The sequence below is a fragment of the Loxodonta africana genome, chromosome 18, assembly GCF_030014295.1.
Source record: "Loxodonta africana isolate mLoxAfr1 chromosome 18, mLoxAfr1.hap2, whole genome shotgun sequence".
NCBI classification, from domain to species: domain Eukaryota; kingdom Metazoa; phylum Chordata; class Mammalia; order Proboscidea; family Elephantidae; genus Loxodonta; species Loxodonta africana.
The window spans coordinates 36,427,434-36,443,736 of record NC_087359.1 but is presented as its reverse complement, the minus strand read 5'-3'; the positions used below and the strand labels follow the sequence as shown (position 1 = coordinate 36,443,736).

General features: G+C 39.6%; 1 protein-coding gene and 1 long non-coding RNA gene across 5 annotated transcripts in view; one reads left to right on the top strand and one right to left on the bottom strand.

Annotated features, from left to right (window-relative positions):
• FBXL20 (F-box and leucine rich repeat protein 20) overlaps positions 1–13,379 on the bottom strand; it is a 97,794-nt gene extending 84,415 nt beyond the window's left edge. For 2 of the 4 annotated variants that reach the window (XM_064271131.1, XM_064271133.1), the window contains exon 1: positions 13,272–13,379. In XM_064271131.1, coding sequence (XP_064127201.1) covers positions 13,272–13,319 — 48 coding nt within the window. In that variant the 5' untranslated portion in view covers positions 13,320–13,379. Of the gene's footprint in view, positions 1–12,398; positions 12,692–13,271 lie in introns of those variants that run through there. The other 2 variants (XM_064271132.1, XM_003414688.4) reach the window with 2 other exon arrangements.
• Positions 13,380–13,622: 243 nt separating this feature from the next.
• Positions 13,623–16,202, top strand: LOC111751781 (uncharacterized). The gene is made up of 2 exons (XR_002786861.2): positions 13,623–14,531; positions 16,015–16,202. It is a non-coding gene; the product is annotated as an uncharacterized LOC111751781 (long non-coding RNA).
• The last annotated feature ends 101 nt before the right edge of the window (positions 16,203–16,303 follow it).

Sequence of the window (16,303 nt, the reverse complement as noted above, 5' to 3'; positions counted from 1 at the left end):
AAAATACAACATCCTAAATTTTCATTATTTTAACTCAATAGTAATATACTTGCTTCCTTTTCATCTTTAATAATACACTATTTGAAATCAAAATACTGCCCAGACTTTATAAACCAAAGAACTTGCAAAACTGCACAAAGGATGAAGCCTTATAAAAGTTATACTCAAAACTCTATAAATACTTAATATTGTAAAACTGTTTTAATCTCTCACGCCTAATCTTCATGAGGAAGAATTACACTAAAGAAGATAATCAGATCAGTTTCATTTAACATATGGATGATACACTAACAGCTTTTGGTCCCACAGTGATTCAGTGCACAAGCATCTGAAAGAAATTTACTATGTGGTATGGTTTACACAGGGTATTTGTTCACGGATATTTAGAAAAGTTACTTAAACTGCCTAATAAATCAGCCTAATAAGCCAAAGTACAGGTTTAATCCCCATAATATTCAATTAACTATGCTCCGTTCCATGGCCACAAACTCTAGTGTTAATCAATCTTTTTTTTATTTTTTATTTTGTTTTGGTGAAATTATATTCAGCAAAATCTGCTCCCATTTCAATTTCTAGACATAATGATCAGTGACACTGGTTATAGTCTTCACATTGTGTCAACACTCTCGTTTTTCTGTTCCAGTTGTTTCATTTCCATTTACTTAAACTACCTGACCCCCAATCTTCTCATCTATGCTTTAAAATCACTGTTGACCCTTTCGTCCTACACAATTTTTTTTTTTAAAGGCAACTCAAGGGTGACAATCTTTACTCTTCGTTCTAAAGTGTTTAGTTTAAAGGTAACTTCCAGGGATAGTTTCAATTCAAGGTTTGAAGAGCAACTCAGGGCCATAGTTTCAAGGACTCCTCCAGCCTCAATAGGCCCAAAAATGTGAAGTTCTGCTCTACATTCTTCTCCCTTTTTATTAGGATTCATCTATCGTTCCTGATCAGAATGTTCTGTAGCTAGGCATCATCTAGTTCTCCTGGTCTCAAGGGGGAGGAGGCAGTGGTTCATGCAGATAAGGCGTTAATCAATCTTAACCAAACACCTTATAAAGTCCTGCTATGGGTCACAAGGAAGAATGGGTAAGCAAGGATAAATAGTTCAAAACAACCCATTCTCAGTCAGCAAGCCCTAGGGGCAAGTACAACAGGTTTCAAGTCAACTGGGTTAAAATTCTGGCTCTTATACTTACTTAACTATTAATGTTAGAAAAATAACAACCTTTTGGAGCTTCTGATTTCTTATCTAAAATAGAGAAATACGTTCTACCTCACATACAAGTTTTAAGTTCAAATAAAATCATAAATACTAGTATGCTCTTTAATTTGTAAAAGACTATATTAAAGACGTTACTTGAGATAGTTCAAAGCATCCGTCCTACTGCAGAGGGTCAGCAGGATACCTTACATAAGTTCAATATTATGCAGAGTATTCATAAATCCCCTTAACAAGACTTATTCTTTGCCTTAAAAGCAAATGGAACACTATGTGTGTAACTATATACTGCATAACGAATTCCAGAACAGTTGGTGAAGGTTATTTCCTGTTACTTATGGACTCTTTTTCTAGCCCTATTTAATGTCTGCTTATATCTCAGGTGAATGCCATCTTTAGAGTACAGCAGCTACTCTGATTAGCTCAATCAACAGTAGTGCTACTGATTTGTTCCCGTAAAGACATATCAGTAAAATCAAAGGATTTACTACTGAAAACAAATTAGTAAATACTTGCCTATCTTTTTCTTGGCCTTCCCTCGTATCCATAGAGAGAATGTCACAGAGACTATAAAGTCATTCGCACTTATATATTTTTTAAATAACTTCTTACACCTGATAGTAAAGTACCAATATTTTTAAAGAGCAGGGTTAATGTTTTTTTCTTCTAAAGGCACTAAATATAATGTATCTCACACAAGCAATATGAGGATCTCAGAAATGTGAATGTTTTTCATGTAATTGGTTATTGTTCTCTCGTACATCTATCACTACATTTAAATCCACTAAATTATTTTCTCACATACCTTTCCTCCTAACTAGACTGCAACTCCCTGAGGCAGAGACAATGTCTTGGAACAGCTTCATACCTCTAAGACCTATCAATATCTGGCACAGAGCAGGTGCTAAATATATGTCCAACACAACTGAACTCTCCCTAATAGTATGCCTTGGTTTTCTGTACCAATATTTTCTGAGCCCTAGACAAGTTCAGAAAAACTTTGCTGAGCTCCCAGACATACTTGTTCTTGGTAGCTTGAGAGGTAGTGTAGTGTGGTGCACTGAAGCTGGATGCATTTGATAATGTTAAATGTACCAAGTTGTAAAATAACTACATTTTAACGTGTTGTACATTCGATGCCACACCTTTTTTCTAGGGCTCAAACATGAAGGAGTAGAAACCTAAAGTGCATTGATTTTATAAGATGACAAATTCATGATATATAAATCTATTTCCCCTTGGAGTTCAGACTGCAAATATAAGTTACTTTTGTATCCCTTAGGAGTCCTCAGGCAGTACAAAGAGTTGCATTCAGCTACTAATTGAAAAGTTGGAGGTTCAAGTCCACTCAGAGGCTTCTCAGAAGAAAAGCCTGGCAATCTCCTTTCAAAAAACCAGCCACTGAAAACTCTATGGAGCACAGTCCTACTCTGATACACATGGTTGGTTTGGTATCCCATTTCTTTAACAGAAATTTACATCACTATCTCTTAGGAAACATGCATGTCCAGATCTACTCCCATTCAGTGAACAGGGTGGTTTCAAGGAATTGGTATAATGTAAAAAGTTCCCTGGTGAGTCTGATGGCCATTCAGGTTGTTAACTATTTACCTCTAGTAGAAGCTTGAGTCAGAATTGACTCGATGGGCAACAGGTTTGGTTTTTTGGTTTCAGGGGCTTCAGTTGCAATAAATGAAGTTTAGTTTCATTCCTTTCTCCTTTATAACATTTCTGTTAACTCAGGGAACACTATTAGAGCATAACAGTTTAACCTAAAATTTAACATTAATCCAGTTTGTATTAAGATAAGGAAACAGATATTAGAGATCATATTTTAGAGCTATAAAAACAAAGAAAGGTTTAAAGTGGCTTCTTCCCCCAGGGCTCAGGGTGAGTTCACAGTTGCACCTTGACATCTTGATTCCTACATTTAGACCAAACATCTGTCTGGACCAAAGATTGATGAGCATAGATGAAATTTATGTCACTTAGGACCTATAATCTACCTTTTGACACATATAATCTAAATACAGTTATTCTTTTTTAAGCAATATGTTGACCTCAGGATTTTTTTGTTGTTGTACTTGGCAAAATTAGATCTAGATTTGGGAAGTGTCTCAGTCAGCTATGGCTGAGAATATTGAATATTAATGAGGTCTCTTATCTTCCTGAAGTTATCATTCATGGTAGTGTTAGGAAGGTTATAGCATTAAACAAACAGTTTAACCTATCCAAGGAGAATTCCAAAATACATCAGGTTTCTCCTCTATAAAACCCATTGCCGTTGAGTCAATTTTGACTCATAGTAACCCTACAGGACAGAGCGGAACTGCCCAGACTTTACAGGGTTTCCAAGGAGTGGCTGGTGGATTCGAACTGCCAGCCTTTTTGGTTAGCAGCCTAGCACACCATAGCTCTTAACCACTGTACCACCAGGGCTCTTCTACCAAAAAAAAAAAAAAAAAAACCGTTGCTGTAGATTCCAGCTCATAGCAACCCCATAAGACAGAGTAGAACTGTCCCACAGGGTTTCCAAGGAGCACCTGGTGGATTTGAACTGCTGACCTTTTGGTTAGCAGCAGTAGCTCTTAACCACTAGGCCACCAAAATGAGTTATGTTGTGATATATTTTTTTTCAGTGTGAATTTGTATACATGAAGTCATACAAAAAATTTTCAAAAAAACTCCTAATGACAAGGGTGGGAGGTTATTAGCAAACCAGTGCTCTTTTTTTTTTTTTCCCAAAATAAATGCAACCCTACTTGTCTGTGCTCAATCATGTCATAGCTTTATTGTCTACAAATCACAGAAGGAAGAATGACTAGTTTTTGAGGTGAAAGCTGAATGATCCAGCATTTTAAATGTCAACTTACAATTTGCTGCCAGATGCTCATCTTAGGAGACATTTACCCACATTTGCCAAACAATAAGTACAATAATGGCTGGAGTATAAACTTCAGATTGAAACACTGCTAAATTATTACTATTCAACCAGATTGATTAAAATTCACAGGTATCCTTGTTTAATAAATCTAATATATAAAACTGAATCAGATGAATAAAAAGATTAGTTTCATTCTTTCCTTTATAATGGGGTTTTCCCTTTAAATTGTAAGTTCCTTTAAAACATTTAAAATATTGATTTACAAAAAGTCTCTTTACAAACATTTCTACTCTACAAAGTGATAATAGGCATCATTTATTGAGTCCTTATTTTGTGGTAGACTCAATGAGGTAATATAATAAAAGCCATCATTTATTGAGCCCTTACTTTATGGTAGACAATTTGCTAAATGCTATATGAACATTACAGGGAGCCCTGGTGGCAAAGTGGTTAAGAGTTTGGCTGCTAACCAAAAGGTTCACAATTCGAATCCACCAGACACCCCTCAGAAACCCTATGGGGCAGTTCTACTCTGTCCTATAGAGTCACTATGAGTCAGAATTGACTAGATGGCAACAAGTTTGTTTTTTTGGTATACAATCAGTATAGAATTTAACCCTCATAATCCAGTGCAGAAGGTCTTATACCCAATTTAGAGACTCAAAATTTGAAGCTTGGAGATTAAATAATTTGTCCAAGGTCACATAGGTGGTAAGTAGCAAAGCCAGGGTTCAAACTCAGACTTCAAATCTAATGCTCTTAAATGTATATGTAAACAAATGCACCCCTACTTGTCTGTGCTCATATTTATACGTGGAGACCTGGTGGTGCATTGGTTAAGTGCTCAGCTACCAACCAAAAGGTCAGCAGTTGGAACCCACGAGCAGCTCTGCAGGAGAAAGATGTGGCCATCTGCTTCCATAAAGATCACAGCCTTGGAAACCCTATGTGGCAGTTCTACTCTGTCCTATAGGGTCACTGAGAGTCAGAATCGACTCAGTACCAATGGGTTTGGCTTTTTTGTTTTTTTAATCCCTCACCTACATAAAGTTGGCAAGTTTATTTACAGAAAATCACGGAATTTCCATGTTAATAGGAATCTTAGAGTTGAGACAACTGAGGTCCAGGGAGGTAATCCACCCAAGGGTCACACGTGTACCAGTAATACTACAACTTCACTGGAATATGTATAATACACACACATAAGAGAGATTTTAAGAACTGAACCTTTAGACAGTAACAGAGCTGCTTCTAAAATGGTACTAATTTCTGAAACAATAAGCCTTAAATGTGCTTTTCTTTCAAGATGGTGATCATCTGATATCCAGAAATCTTCAAAGTATACAACTACAAAGAGTACTTTTGTTTTATAGTTACAACTTAATTATTTCCCTTTGCAAAACCCTGATGACATCGCCTTAATACTTTCATTCTCTTCTTTCTCAAATTAATTTCAAAATTAAAACATTAAAATACATAGATGATCCAATTCAAAAAACAAGATGACTAAAAATAAAATAATGAAGATTTTCTGTTCTAACAGAGAACTCTGGAAAACCCTGCAGCTAACATTTATTACCAACAGTTGCTGTTGGATTCTGATTCATGGCGACCCCATTGTTCATTTGCAGGGAACTGCAAATCCATTCTCTCTTTTTTTTTCTCCCCACCCGCCTCTAAAAGGGAAAACAAAACAAAACAGGTTCTTTGTTGGTAACTACAATTCAGGATGCAGTGAGTTGACAGTGGCCTTCCCTGAGCCTAAACTATCAATAAATGGTGACTTATGCATAAGAACAGGTACTCTAATTTAAAAACCTGCCCTAATCTAGAAACTTTAGTTTCCTTTTTGCCCATCCCCTTATTACTATCTACAGGTAGTAAAGCACCCAGAACAGCTATACCTATTTTTATTGTAAATTATAAGTAAAATTGAGAATGTTTCTCCAGTTTTACTTTTAAATGATCATGAAATTATATCCACCTGCATTCTTCAGTTGATCAGAAAGACACACTCACCAACAAATACCATACTGCATGGTACATTTGATTATACAAATTTGAGCAAGCAGTGATATATTGCCAACCTTCATCTCCATGTTGTTAAATAAGGTTTCAGTTTTAGCACCAAAGCAAAATAAAATTAATTTACTACTCACTTTCACTGTATTCTATTTCCCTTTTTTAGTTTTTAGTAGAAATTCCTGGGATCAAGGACAAAAATGAAAGAAGAAATTGCCAATATCTGTCTCATAATCTGACTAAATCCTTGCCCACCATGATCTAATTGGTGATTTTAACCTCAGTTTAGCAACTGAGCAAAAATAGATTAAATTAATTCCATTTCCATCCAACTACAACTACAGATATGAGGCTTATTAAAGCCAATAGGATACCATAAAATCAAGTTCGAGGAAACGTGATTAGGGTGTAAAGAAGTTACCTACCTATAGCTGTAACTCACATGGCTGCTAAATAGTTATTCGATATTTGCTGAAAATAATTACCAACCAAAGCCATTCTTTTAAGAAGTCATCAAAAGCTAATGCAAGTTATCTTTTTAATACAATATCTGTTTTTTAAAGTTACATAATTTAGCAAGAAGAATTTTTTTGTAGTTCACTACCACCACCTATTGCTAGATGCTATTAAGTTAAAGTCTTTTATCAAACGGGTCTGTCTGTGTATTAAGACATAAAACTATAGTTGAATGCCTTAGTTTTTTGAGTCATTTTTGAGTGGAGTCCTGATCAAAGAATTCACTAAGTCCGAAAGATCAAGTAGCAAAACAATGTGGAGACAACTACGTACGCATAAGCAGCTAAATCTGGTCAGTTTACGGCAGGGCTTCAAATCCATTCATTCCAGTTGCAACTCCTGCCGAGAATGTGCTTTTCTAAAAAGTTCCCAGGCAATGGTAATGCTGCTGGTTAGGGACCAATTCTGAGAACCACTAGTAGAGAGCAGTTCTCAAAATTATACATAAAAATCAGCTGGGGATCTTGTTAAAATGTAGATTCTGATTCAGTATATTTGGGGTGGAAATGTAAATTCTCAGCAGGGGTTAGAACCAGAATGAACTGACTGGACGGGACTCTTCCTTTTCCCTCCCTCCCTTCCTTGGATTTTCTTGGTGTCATAGAATATTTTATTTTGAACATCTAAAGATATCCTCCAAAAAAGGGAAGAAATAAAAATATCCTTCCAAAACTGCAGTATTAGTTAGATTACTGAAAAATTTAATTCAGCTTCCAATCTGTCACCAATTGGGAACAGTAACCTAAGGGCTAGGAATGGAATCCTTGGCCAGTAACAAAAACAGTATTTTGCAAGAAAATGAGACCAAGATTTAAAAAGAGGCAGGTCTCAGGGATGAACATAGACGGATATTTTATTAAAATTAAAAAGCATCACCAACACTAACAGTTATAACTGACAGCTGACCTAAAACATAAGAATACAGGACTTTAAAAGTGTTAATACTTCTAATAGAAATACTGACTTAATAAATGAAAATCTTCAGTGTAAAAACAGATTACACCTAAGAATGTAAGCCTTAAACAGCAAGAATAAATTTTGTAAAGTCTTTATCAAACTAAAGAATTTTACAGTACTTTTAATGGGAAACAATAATTTTCAATATGTAATGGTTTATCTTGGTCCAATCCCATTGTGCACGGGGTTACCATTAAAAAAAGTCAAGGGCCAATTCCTCAGCAGCTAACCACAATGGTTTATCTTATGTAGGTTATACAAAGATACTGTTTTTCATACACATGTTGATTTTTCAATAGCAGATGACTACAATATAAATACATGATATACCATGTTTCAAAATGTAAAAGGAATCGTAATTGTGCAATAAAGAAACATCGATAACTATTCAAAAACGGGAGATTCCCTGAATGGACCTAAAATACCTAGACCTCTCATTTTGGTTTTCTATAATTGCTTTCAAACCAATCTCTATGCTGTTGTTAGGTGGTATCAAATCAGTTCCAACTCACGGCGACCCTATATACAATAGAACGAAACACTGCCCAGTCCTGCGCCATCCTCACAATCATTGCTATGTTTGAGCCCATTGTTGCAGCCACTGTGTCAATCCACCTCGTCGAGGGTCATCTTCTTTTTCAATGACCCTCTACTTTACCAAGCATGATGTCCTCCAGGGACTGGTCCATCCTGAACACATGTCCAAAAGTACGTGAGGCGAAGTCTTGCCATCCTCGCTTCTAAGCAGCATTCTGGGTGTACCTTTTCCAAGACTGATTTGAGTGTAAAAACAAAATTCCTTAGTTTTACTAGTACTCTTCCCCATTGCAAGGCTTTTCAAATACAATAAAACAAATGACTCTCACCCACTGGGAAAATATGTAACATTTTCCACATGCACCTATTTAAAAAACGTTGTTATTTATTATGCAGAAGGTTAGAGAATAAAACCTTACGGGGGAAAAAAAAGTCACTACTGCAGCTTTAATAGTACTGTGAATCTAAGCCTGCCAAGGAAATATGTTCTTCTGTTTTTATTCAAAACACAGGTTCGTAGAATTCTGGAGCAAAAGGAACCTTAATGATTGATTATAATTACCTTGTTTCCCAGGGGAAGAAAATGACCAAGCCAGTTAGTTGGTTGGGAAAATCAAGATTAACTAACATCCAGGTCCTTAACTCCCAATGCACCATGCTCTTTCTGCTATGTCGCATAACATTATTTTCTCATTTTTGTTGTTTTGGATAAATTGAATTGATACAATGAAGCAGACAGACAAAGAAATACTACAACCTTACCTTCCAGGTTGTAATATTATAGATTTGTAAGAGAGGCAGTGAGGTATATTGAAAAACAACAACAAACACAGATTCAAAATACCTAACATGGATTCCAGCAATGAACATGGATTCAAAATACTTAAATTGGTGTTTATCACTTCCTAACTTTATGAGCCTTAACATCTCCAGTCATTGATTAAACTGTAAAATGGTATCTGAATGTCAGTTAATGTTACCATTATAACATTTTCTAAAGTTAGATTTTTTAAATAAACTAGACCTTTTTCTCCAGTAGCACATCATCATCATAACGGAACTACTAAGAGAATAAGACAAAGTGGAGAAGTTTAACTGAAAAAAATCTAAACTTGGATTCCATTGCTAGCCTTTACACGTGTCTCTCACTAATCTCACTGAGTGTGAAGATAATGTTGGTTACAGTATTTAAAATGAAGGATAGATTCATTCAATAGCAAAGACAAAATAAAATACACTGGATGAAGAACTTTATAAAAGATCTTTTCCACACATTTCATGGCTTCTATGCTAAATTATGCTAAGAACAGAGAAGGATGATGAAACAGATTTTTTTAAAAATGTAGATTAGAATCTTGGCTCACTAGGTGTGCAACCTCAACACCTTAACCTCTCAGGCCTTCACTTTCCCCAGCTGTAAAACAGGATTAATTGTGAGAATTAGAAGTAACTGAGGTAAAACATATAGCTCAGTGTCTGGCATATCATAAGCAGTAAATAACCATTATTAAATTTGAAAGGAAATTATTTAAATTTGCCACAAAGCAAAGGTCACTATAAGTAATATAATAAAAAGTATTTGAATAATGAATTTCAATTAAGAGACTAAAGCAATTCACCACACACTATATTAATCTATGCATAGATTTAAGGCCAACAAGATTCAGCAAGGGACAACAAGAATTTTCACATATCTGTTTCTCCTTAACTACTCTGGCTATTCCACAGGATGCATCATATCTAGTTAACAGGTACTCTCCCTTGACTTTAACTTAAAAAAAATTTTTTTTTCTACAGCCCTACCTCTGAGTGTGAGATCTAGTGTGGCTTCCAGGTACAACATCCAAAAGCATACCACAAAGAATATTCCCTTACAGAGGGATTTTTAATGAACTTACCATAAAAAGATCATAAACTTCAGTTACATTCCCCCCAGAAAAAACATGATCAAGAAAAAGAAATCTTTCACTTTTTATCTTAACCATGACCACAGTTTGAAATTAACTATTATTTGCTACAAAGATTTCCTGCACTCATAAAAATTCTCAGAGACTAGCTACCTGCCTACAATCATAAATCAGCAGCCTTTTAAGAATCATTCTATAATTTTGAGGATTTAAAAAAAAATCACTTGATATAAAAATTTTAGATACGAAAAGGGTGTTTTACTTCAACTATATCTTTTATCAGTTGAAAAGAAATATTTTCAATGAATCAGCAATAAATTTATTACTTTATAAGAGGCCAAACAGTTTGCTAATTGTTTTACTATCTGTATACTAGGTCAATAAAGAAGTAAATGCTTTAAAGAAATATTCAGATAATGAAACTTATTAACACACATCATCTTCAGTCTTTCTCATTTCTACTCTACCCTGGAACACCTTCCATCATAATAGAAGAGTAGCTTTTGGTTTATAAACAAACACTTTAATCGTGAACACTGTACAAGAAGGTTTCCCCCTTACTCTTTTTCACCTTCTCAGATTGTATTTAGAAAGCTTGAGTTGCCAGGTACATACCAATCAAAGTACACAGATATGCTTAATAAAGCAATAAATTTTCTTATTCTCATTAAGTACATCACAGCTGCAGATAAACTATAAATTAAAATATGCAACAATTATAAAAACAGGAAATAACAATGTAATTTTAAAGCACATATCACAAAAGATTTGTTTCCAACAATTACTCACCCTACCTAAAGTGAATAGCAAAATGATAAAGACCTAGCTGGAATGGCAAAACAGTACACTCCATTCAAATCAGTATTTGGGCTTCTTCTCAAGATTCCTGTCAATTGCTAAATGTCTATTCAGTAATTTTAATGAGTCTGGACTTTTACAGTAGTACTGAATATGAAACCACCATAAATTAATCTTATTGAGCCTCTCTACATTAGGATAACCCAAAGTTCTATGAAAGTAAACACCAAATCAAATCTACTATAATACTTTCTTCCTGTGATTAACTCAGCCATGAAAATTCCAAGAAGGAGACCAATTCCTTGATTTTCTCCACTCCACCTGCTTACTACTGTAGTTCTGAATTTAAACTTCCCCCAAACACTTCTTAGTATCTTGATCTACCTGGGTAAACTCAAATATTTTCCCCATAAGCATAGAAAGAAATCAAGGAACAGATTAAACTGAAGATGCTTAACTAAAATATTCACCTCCTGCACCCAGTTAGTAAGTTTCCTGAAAGTTCTGTCTCATCGTCTTACAATTTCATCCTTCAAATGGAAATGAAGAAAAACACCAGAGTGAGATGTACACTGAACTGTGAGTGATCCCAGGTCAGCCTGATTCTCTGCCAGAAAAGGCCAGGTAACATCTACTCTTCTTGTAGCAGTCTCTCTCTCATCCCCTCAATGAACCTTTCTGTATATTATTATACTATTGTTAGTCATCAGTAATTACAGTACTTCACTTCCCAAAGGAATCACTTCCCTACACGGTGACTACTCTCTAAAGGCGCTTTCAGATGATGTTTTCTCATTTCCTCCTCCATTCCTCAATTCCATGACTACTGTGTAAACTTCCTCGCCAGAGAAAAGTTCCTAACAAACAGACCTGAATGGGTTTTAAGTCTCTCAGACCCTCGTCCTAATCTCAAAGCATGGAGACATCTAAAACATCACAGAAACAATCAGCTACAAAAGTAGAGACTTAAACGGGAAAGAAGAGGAAGTACCAGAACAATACCCAAACCAAACACAGTACTGAAATCCCCGCGGTCGTCTCCATCATCCCAGTCTACAGCCTCCACTTCCCTACTTTCAAGGTCTCTCAAACTCGGAGAAATGTTCCCCCACCCGGCCCATAATCTATCCCCTCTACAGACAACAAACGCTTCACGAAGGAAGAGGCAGAAAGAAAAGAAGTCAGCGCTGGTCGATCAGAGCTGTGATGCTGCTTCTGCCGGCTGGAAGGAGGCGGCAGGCCAAGGGTTGTGTAAAGAATGGAAAGCTGAGCGATCCGGGGGGAGGGGGAATTAGGGCGCCAGGGCTAATCCCCTGGCCGGGCCCGGGGACCGCTGGTGGGAAGGGACAGGAGGCAAACAGTCTGCGGGACTGGAGGAGCCGAGCTGCACTGGGCTTTCGGGTCGGGAGAAAGGGGACAGAAGTCTGGCAGCCCCATCGGCGGGTGGGTGGCGGCGCCCGCAAGGGAGGAGGAGGTTGTGTGCGGAGTTAATTTTTCAGGGTAAGAGAGCGGGAGTCGCCTTCTTCACGCCGCCCCAGCCCCCCCAAGCTCACACCTCAAACCTGCTTTTGGTCACTCCGTTCACGTCCCTCCTCATGAGGCCGGCGGGTGCGGCCGGGGCCGGGCGCTGCGGCGTGTGGAGCGCAGAGATAGGGGGCCCAGGGCAGGCCCAGGAGTTCCGGGGACGGGAGGAGGCGGAGGAAGGGCAGGGCAGTGGCCGTCGGACTGGAAGGGAAGGCCGCTCCACTAGGGCAGGGCCTCCACCACCTCCCGCGGCGGTGGCGGCGGTGGCGGCGGCAGCGGCGGCAGCGACTGCTCGGCTCTAGCTCCTCTCTCTCTCCTCAGCCTCAACTTCAACCCAAAACAAAAACACTCCCCACCTGCCAGCAACGCCGCTCCTCATTGGGCAGAGCCGCCCGGACCTCGGAACGGCGGGGGGAGGGGGAGAAGGAGGAGCGCGCGGCGGCGGCGCAAGACCACCCCTCCCCCACTCCCCGCGCAGCCCCTGACAGTCCGCCCGGAGCAGCCCGAGCGCGGCGGCGGCGGCGACAGAGGCGGCGGCGGCGGCTGCACGAGCCTCCCTCGCCTTCAAGGCAGGCGAGCCCACCAGGAGAAGGAGAGGCAGGGAAGTGCCTATATGTCTGGGTGTATTTGTGTAAAGGGAGGGGTGGGCTGTTTGGAGGGTGCGAGTGCGCCTTTGCTCGCGGACGGGTGGGGAAGAGGAAAGCGGGAGAACTGCACACACACGGGAGCCCCCTACTCTGTCCGGCGCACCCCTCTTCTCCCCTACGCACGCACCTACCCACAGAGGACCTGAGCTTTCTGTCGAGTTCCCCCATCTCCTTAAGTCTTTTCGCTTCTTCCCCGGTAGCCTGTGCTGGCACACACATCCTTCCCGGCCACCCAGCTCCCTTCCCCTATCACTCACTGTCGCCTTGAACCCAAAGTGCAGCAGGCGGTCCCTGCTCGGAGCCATTTTCCTCCTCTTTCTGGATGTCTCTAGATTGGGGCAGTGCTGCTGCTGCTGCTGCTGTTGCTGCCGCTGCCGCCGCCTCCCCCGCCCCCGTGGATTGCATTACGGGGTGATGCAGGGAGGCCTGGGGGCCTGCTGCGGGGCGTGTGTCTCCTGGTGCACGGATCTGGAGGGCTGGGGGCCCATTGGGCTGAGGGGCAGGCCAGGAGCCCCGCTCCGGTCCGGGGATATGCAGAGAGGCCGCACCTTGGGTCTTGGGGTCAGGAGGTGCAGTGCTGGAGCCGGCTAACCATTCTTTTGGCTGGGGGAGGGGAGCACGTTGGGGGGGCGGGCAAAGCAGAAGGGGACAGCCTTTGGCTCCCCCCGCCCCTCTGCTCGGCCGCCGTCTAACACCCAATGGGCTGCAGTACCTACTCGCCCTCCAATCAGGGCGGTGGTTGGTGAGAACCTGCTCATGACGCCACTTTGGCGGGAGAAACAAGCGTGTCCCAGCGAGTAAGCGGGGGCATTTTCTGAGCGGAAACTGCGATTTTCATCTGCTTCCTTGGCTCTTTCTATGGAAGCCAGTCTGTCATCGGGTTATTTCCCTTAAGCAACTCTGGCTTTTATGGGCTCGGAATTTATGACCGAATTTCCACGAATTAAAAAACAATCCAAACAGGCGCTTACCATTCAAACAGCAAACTACAGAATGATATCCCAAAGATGAAGTATTGGAAACTATCATAAATTCCAGCGTTCCTGGGAGGACTACTCCTAATTGTATGCTTCCAAAGCAGTATGTCTTCACACCCCTTTTAATTAGCAGTGACTGGCTTGTTATGACGTCTGATTAAATAATGAACTTATTTAAGAGCAAACAGCGCTGGCGATCTTTAATAGGCATATTTTAGCTGGAAGGCTTATTACCCAACCCTTAAAGCATTAAAGAAAAAAATTTTTTTTTTTTTTTAAATATCCTAGAGAGAGGGCTTCCTAGGCAAGGAACCTAGCCTCATAAACTCATTCTCAAGCCCTGGAGATGGACATCATGCTTGGTAAAGGGTCGGCGGAAAAGAGGAAGACCCTCAGCCAGAAGGATTGACCCAGTGACTCCAACAATGGGCTCAAACATAGCAGCGATTTTGTGAGGATGGCATAGGACCGGGCAGTGTTTCTTCTGTTGTACATAGGGTCGCGATGAGTGGTAACCCACTCCACCTAACAACCACCACGGTATTATTCTCCTCCTGTCCAAATACTTTTAATGTTACTGCTTCACTTCAGCCAGTGGAATAAGAACAGCCTTTTAGTTCAGTTCCATCAAATAACTTTTTTCCCACCAAGAATTACTAATGAATTTGGTGATCAGTGACTAAGGAAAATAGACTGGCACAAACAGATAAATATAATGAAGACAAGCTGTTTCACAGGTGTTTTCCTATTTTAACTATCCATTCCCATACCAGGGCTGGATCTATTTCTAGTGTTACTTACCCAGGGAAAACTTTTGCTTTTTGACTGAATTTTTAAAAAGCTGAATATCAAATGTAAATTATTCATTACACATAGGCTTGTTACTTTTTATCAAAGAAGTTTATTTGCATGTAAATAAACAGGTTGTTTTGTAATGTTTTGGGAAAAAAAATCCCACAGATTTACTTTAAAAAAAAAACCCCAAACTATTTACAGAATGGCCATACACACAGAAAATCAAATTTGAAAGTTTTTTTTAGAAAAGACCCTCCCCAACTGCTCCTGATGTACATTTTAAACTCAAAATTTAAATCTCATCTGAGCATGTTTCCCTACCTAGCTATGGAGATGTTACATACCTGCTTCCCCTCAAAAACTAACTCAAGGGTAGAAGTAAAGAGGGGGAATGGAAAAGGAGAAAAAAAAAAATTGCCCAGGGATTGTGAGTGCTTCCTATACTGGCATATAGTATGGTTAAGTGACTCAACTGTGGATACTGCATGACCCACTGGCTCCCTGAAAGGGTTTCTTCTGAGAATTCATATTGCTGTACTAAATTTTCAGACCTAGGCCTTAAAAAGGAAAATCCTTTCAAGAGTCACCAACTTCAAGCCTGGTTTTGGCAAGTGATAACCTGTTTCATATTTTTCCTCTAAAATACTTTAAAACAATGATTTTGAACCTGAAATCTCCATGTACATCAGAGCAGGTTTTGACCAAGAACCCCTAACATGAAGCTAAAAGAAAAAGAGGAATCAGGTCAAACTAAGAATACATAAGACACCAGCAGCAGAAGACAGGTGGATGTTGACTTCGTGTCCTTGTCGTCTTTTGCAACAGGAGAGGGAGTACACCTAGACAGGAGGGAGGTGTCCCAGGCTTGGTTTATTCTGCCTCTTCTCCTCCACCCTGTGGAGAAATGCAGTGCTCCCTGGTTCTCAGGCAGGGTGAAGCAGTTTACCCCCGGCTCCCTGTTAAGCAAGTTCAGATGCTGGGTCATTGTGTGGGGTGTGCCCATCGACAATTCAGGGGCTTATCCTTCATCCAGATCCTAACTCGGGATTCTCTGATCTGGGATGAAGACAGAAAGAGAGAAAAAGCTTCCCAGTTTACTCATTTTGGTATTTGTTGGCTCTGCTTGGGGGAACTGAGCCCCTGATATTATGCAGTACATTCCCCATTAAGATCTTCCCCACCCAGAACAAATTTTAAAAACCTTGTTAACTTTTTTTTTTCCCTGCAGAAACCAATGGGATAGGATTCAAAACTAGGTGACAAACTTCAGAAGTTCAACCTGTTGTATGACTGAGAAGCTGCTACTGTATCAGCATCACAAGATAAAGCACTCTGGTATCACCTTGCCCATATTCTCTTTAGTGTCACCTAAGACATTTGACTCTGATACGGTAACTGATAACTTTTCTTGCTCCACTTTGCAATGTTTCATTTCCTACTTATTACTTTGGGATACAGAAGTGGCAGAGTTGTTAAGACTGATGACCAGAAAAGGGAGAACACTAGAGGAAATCAGA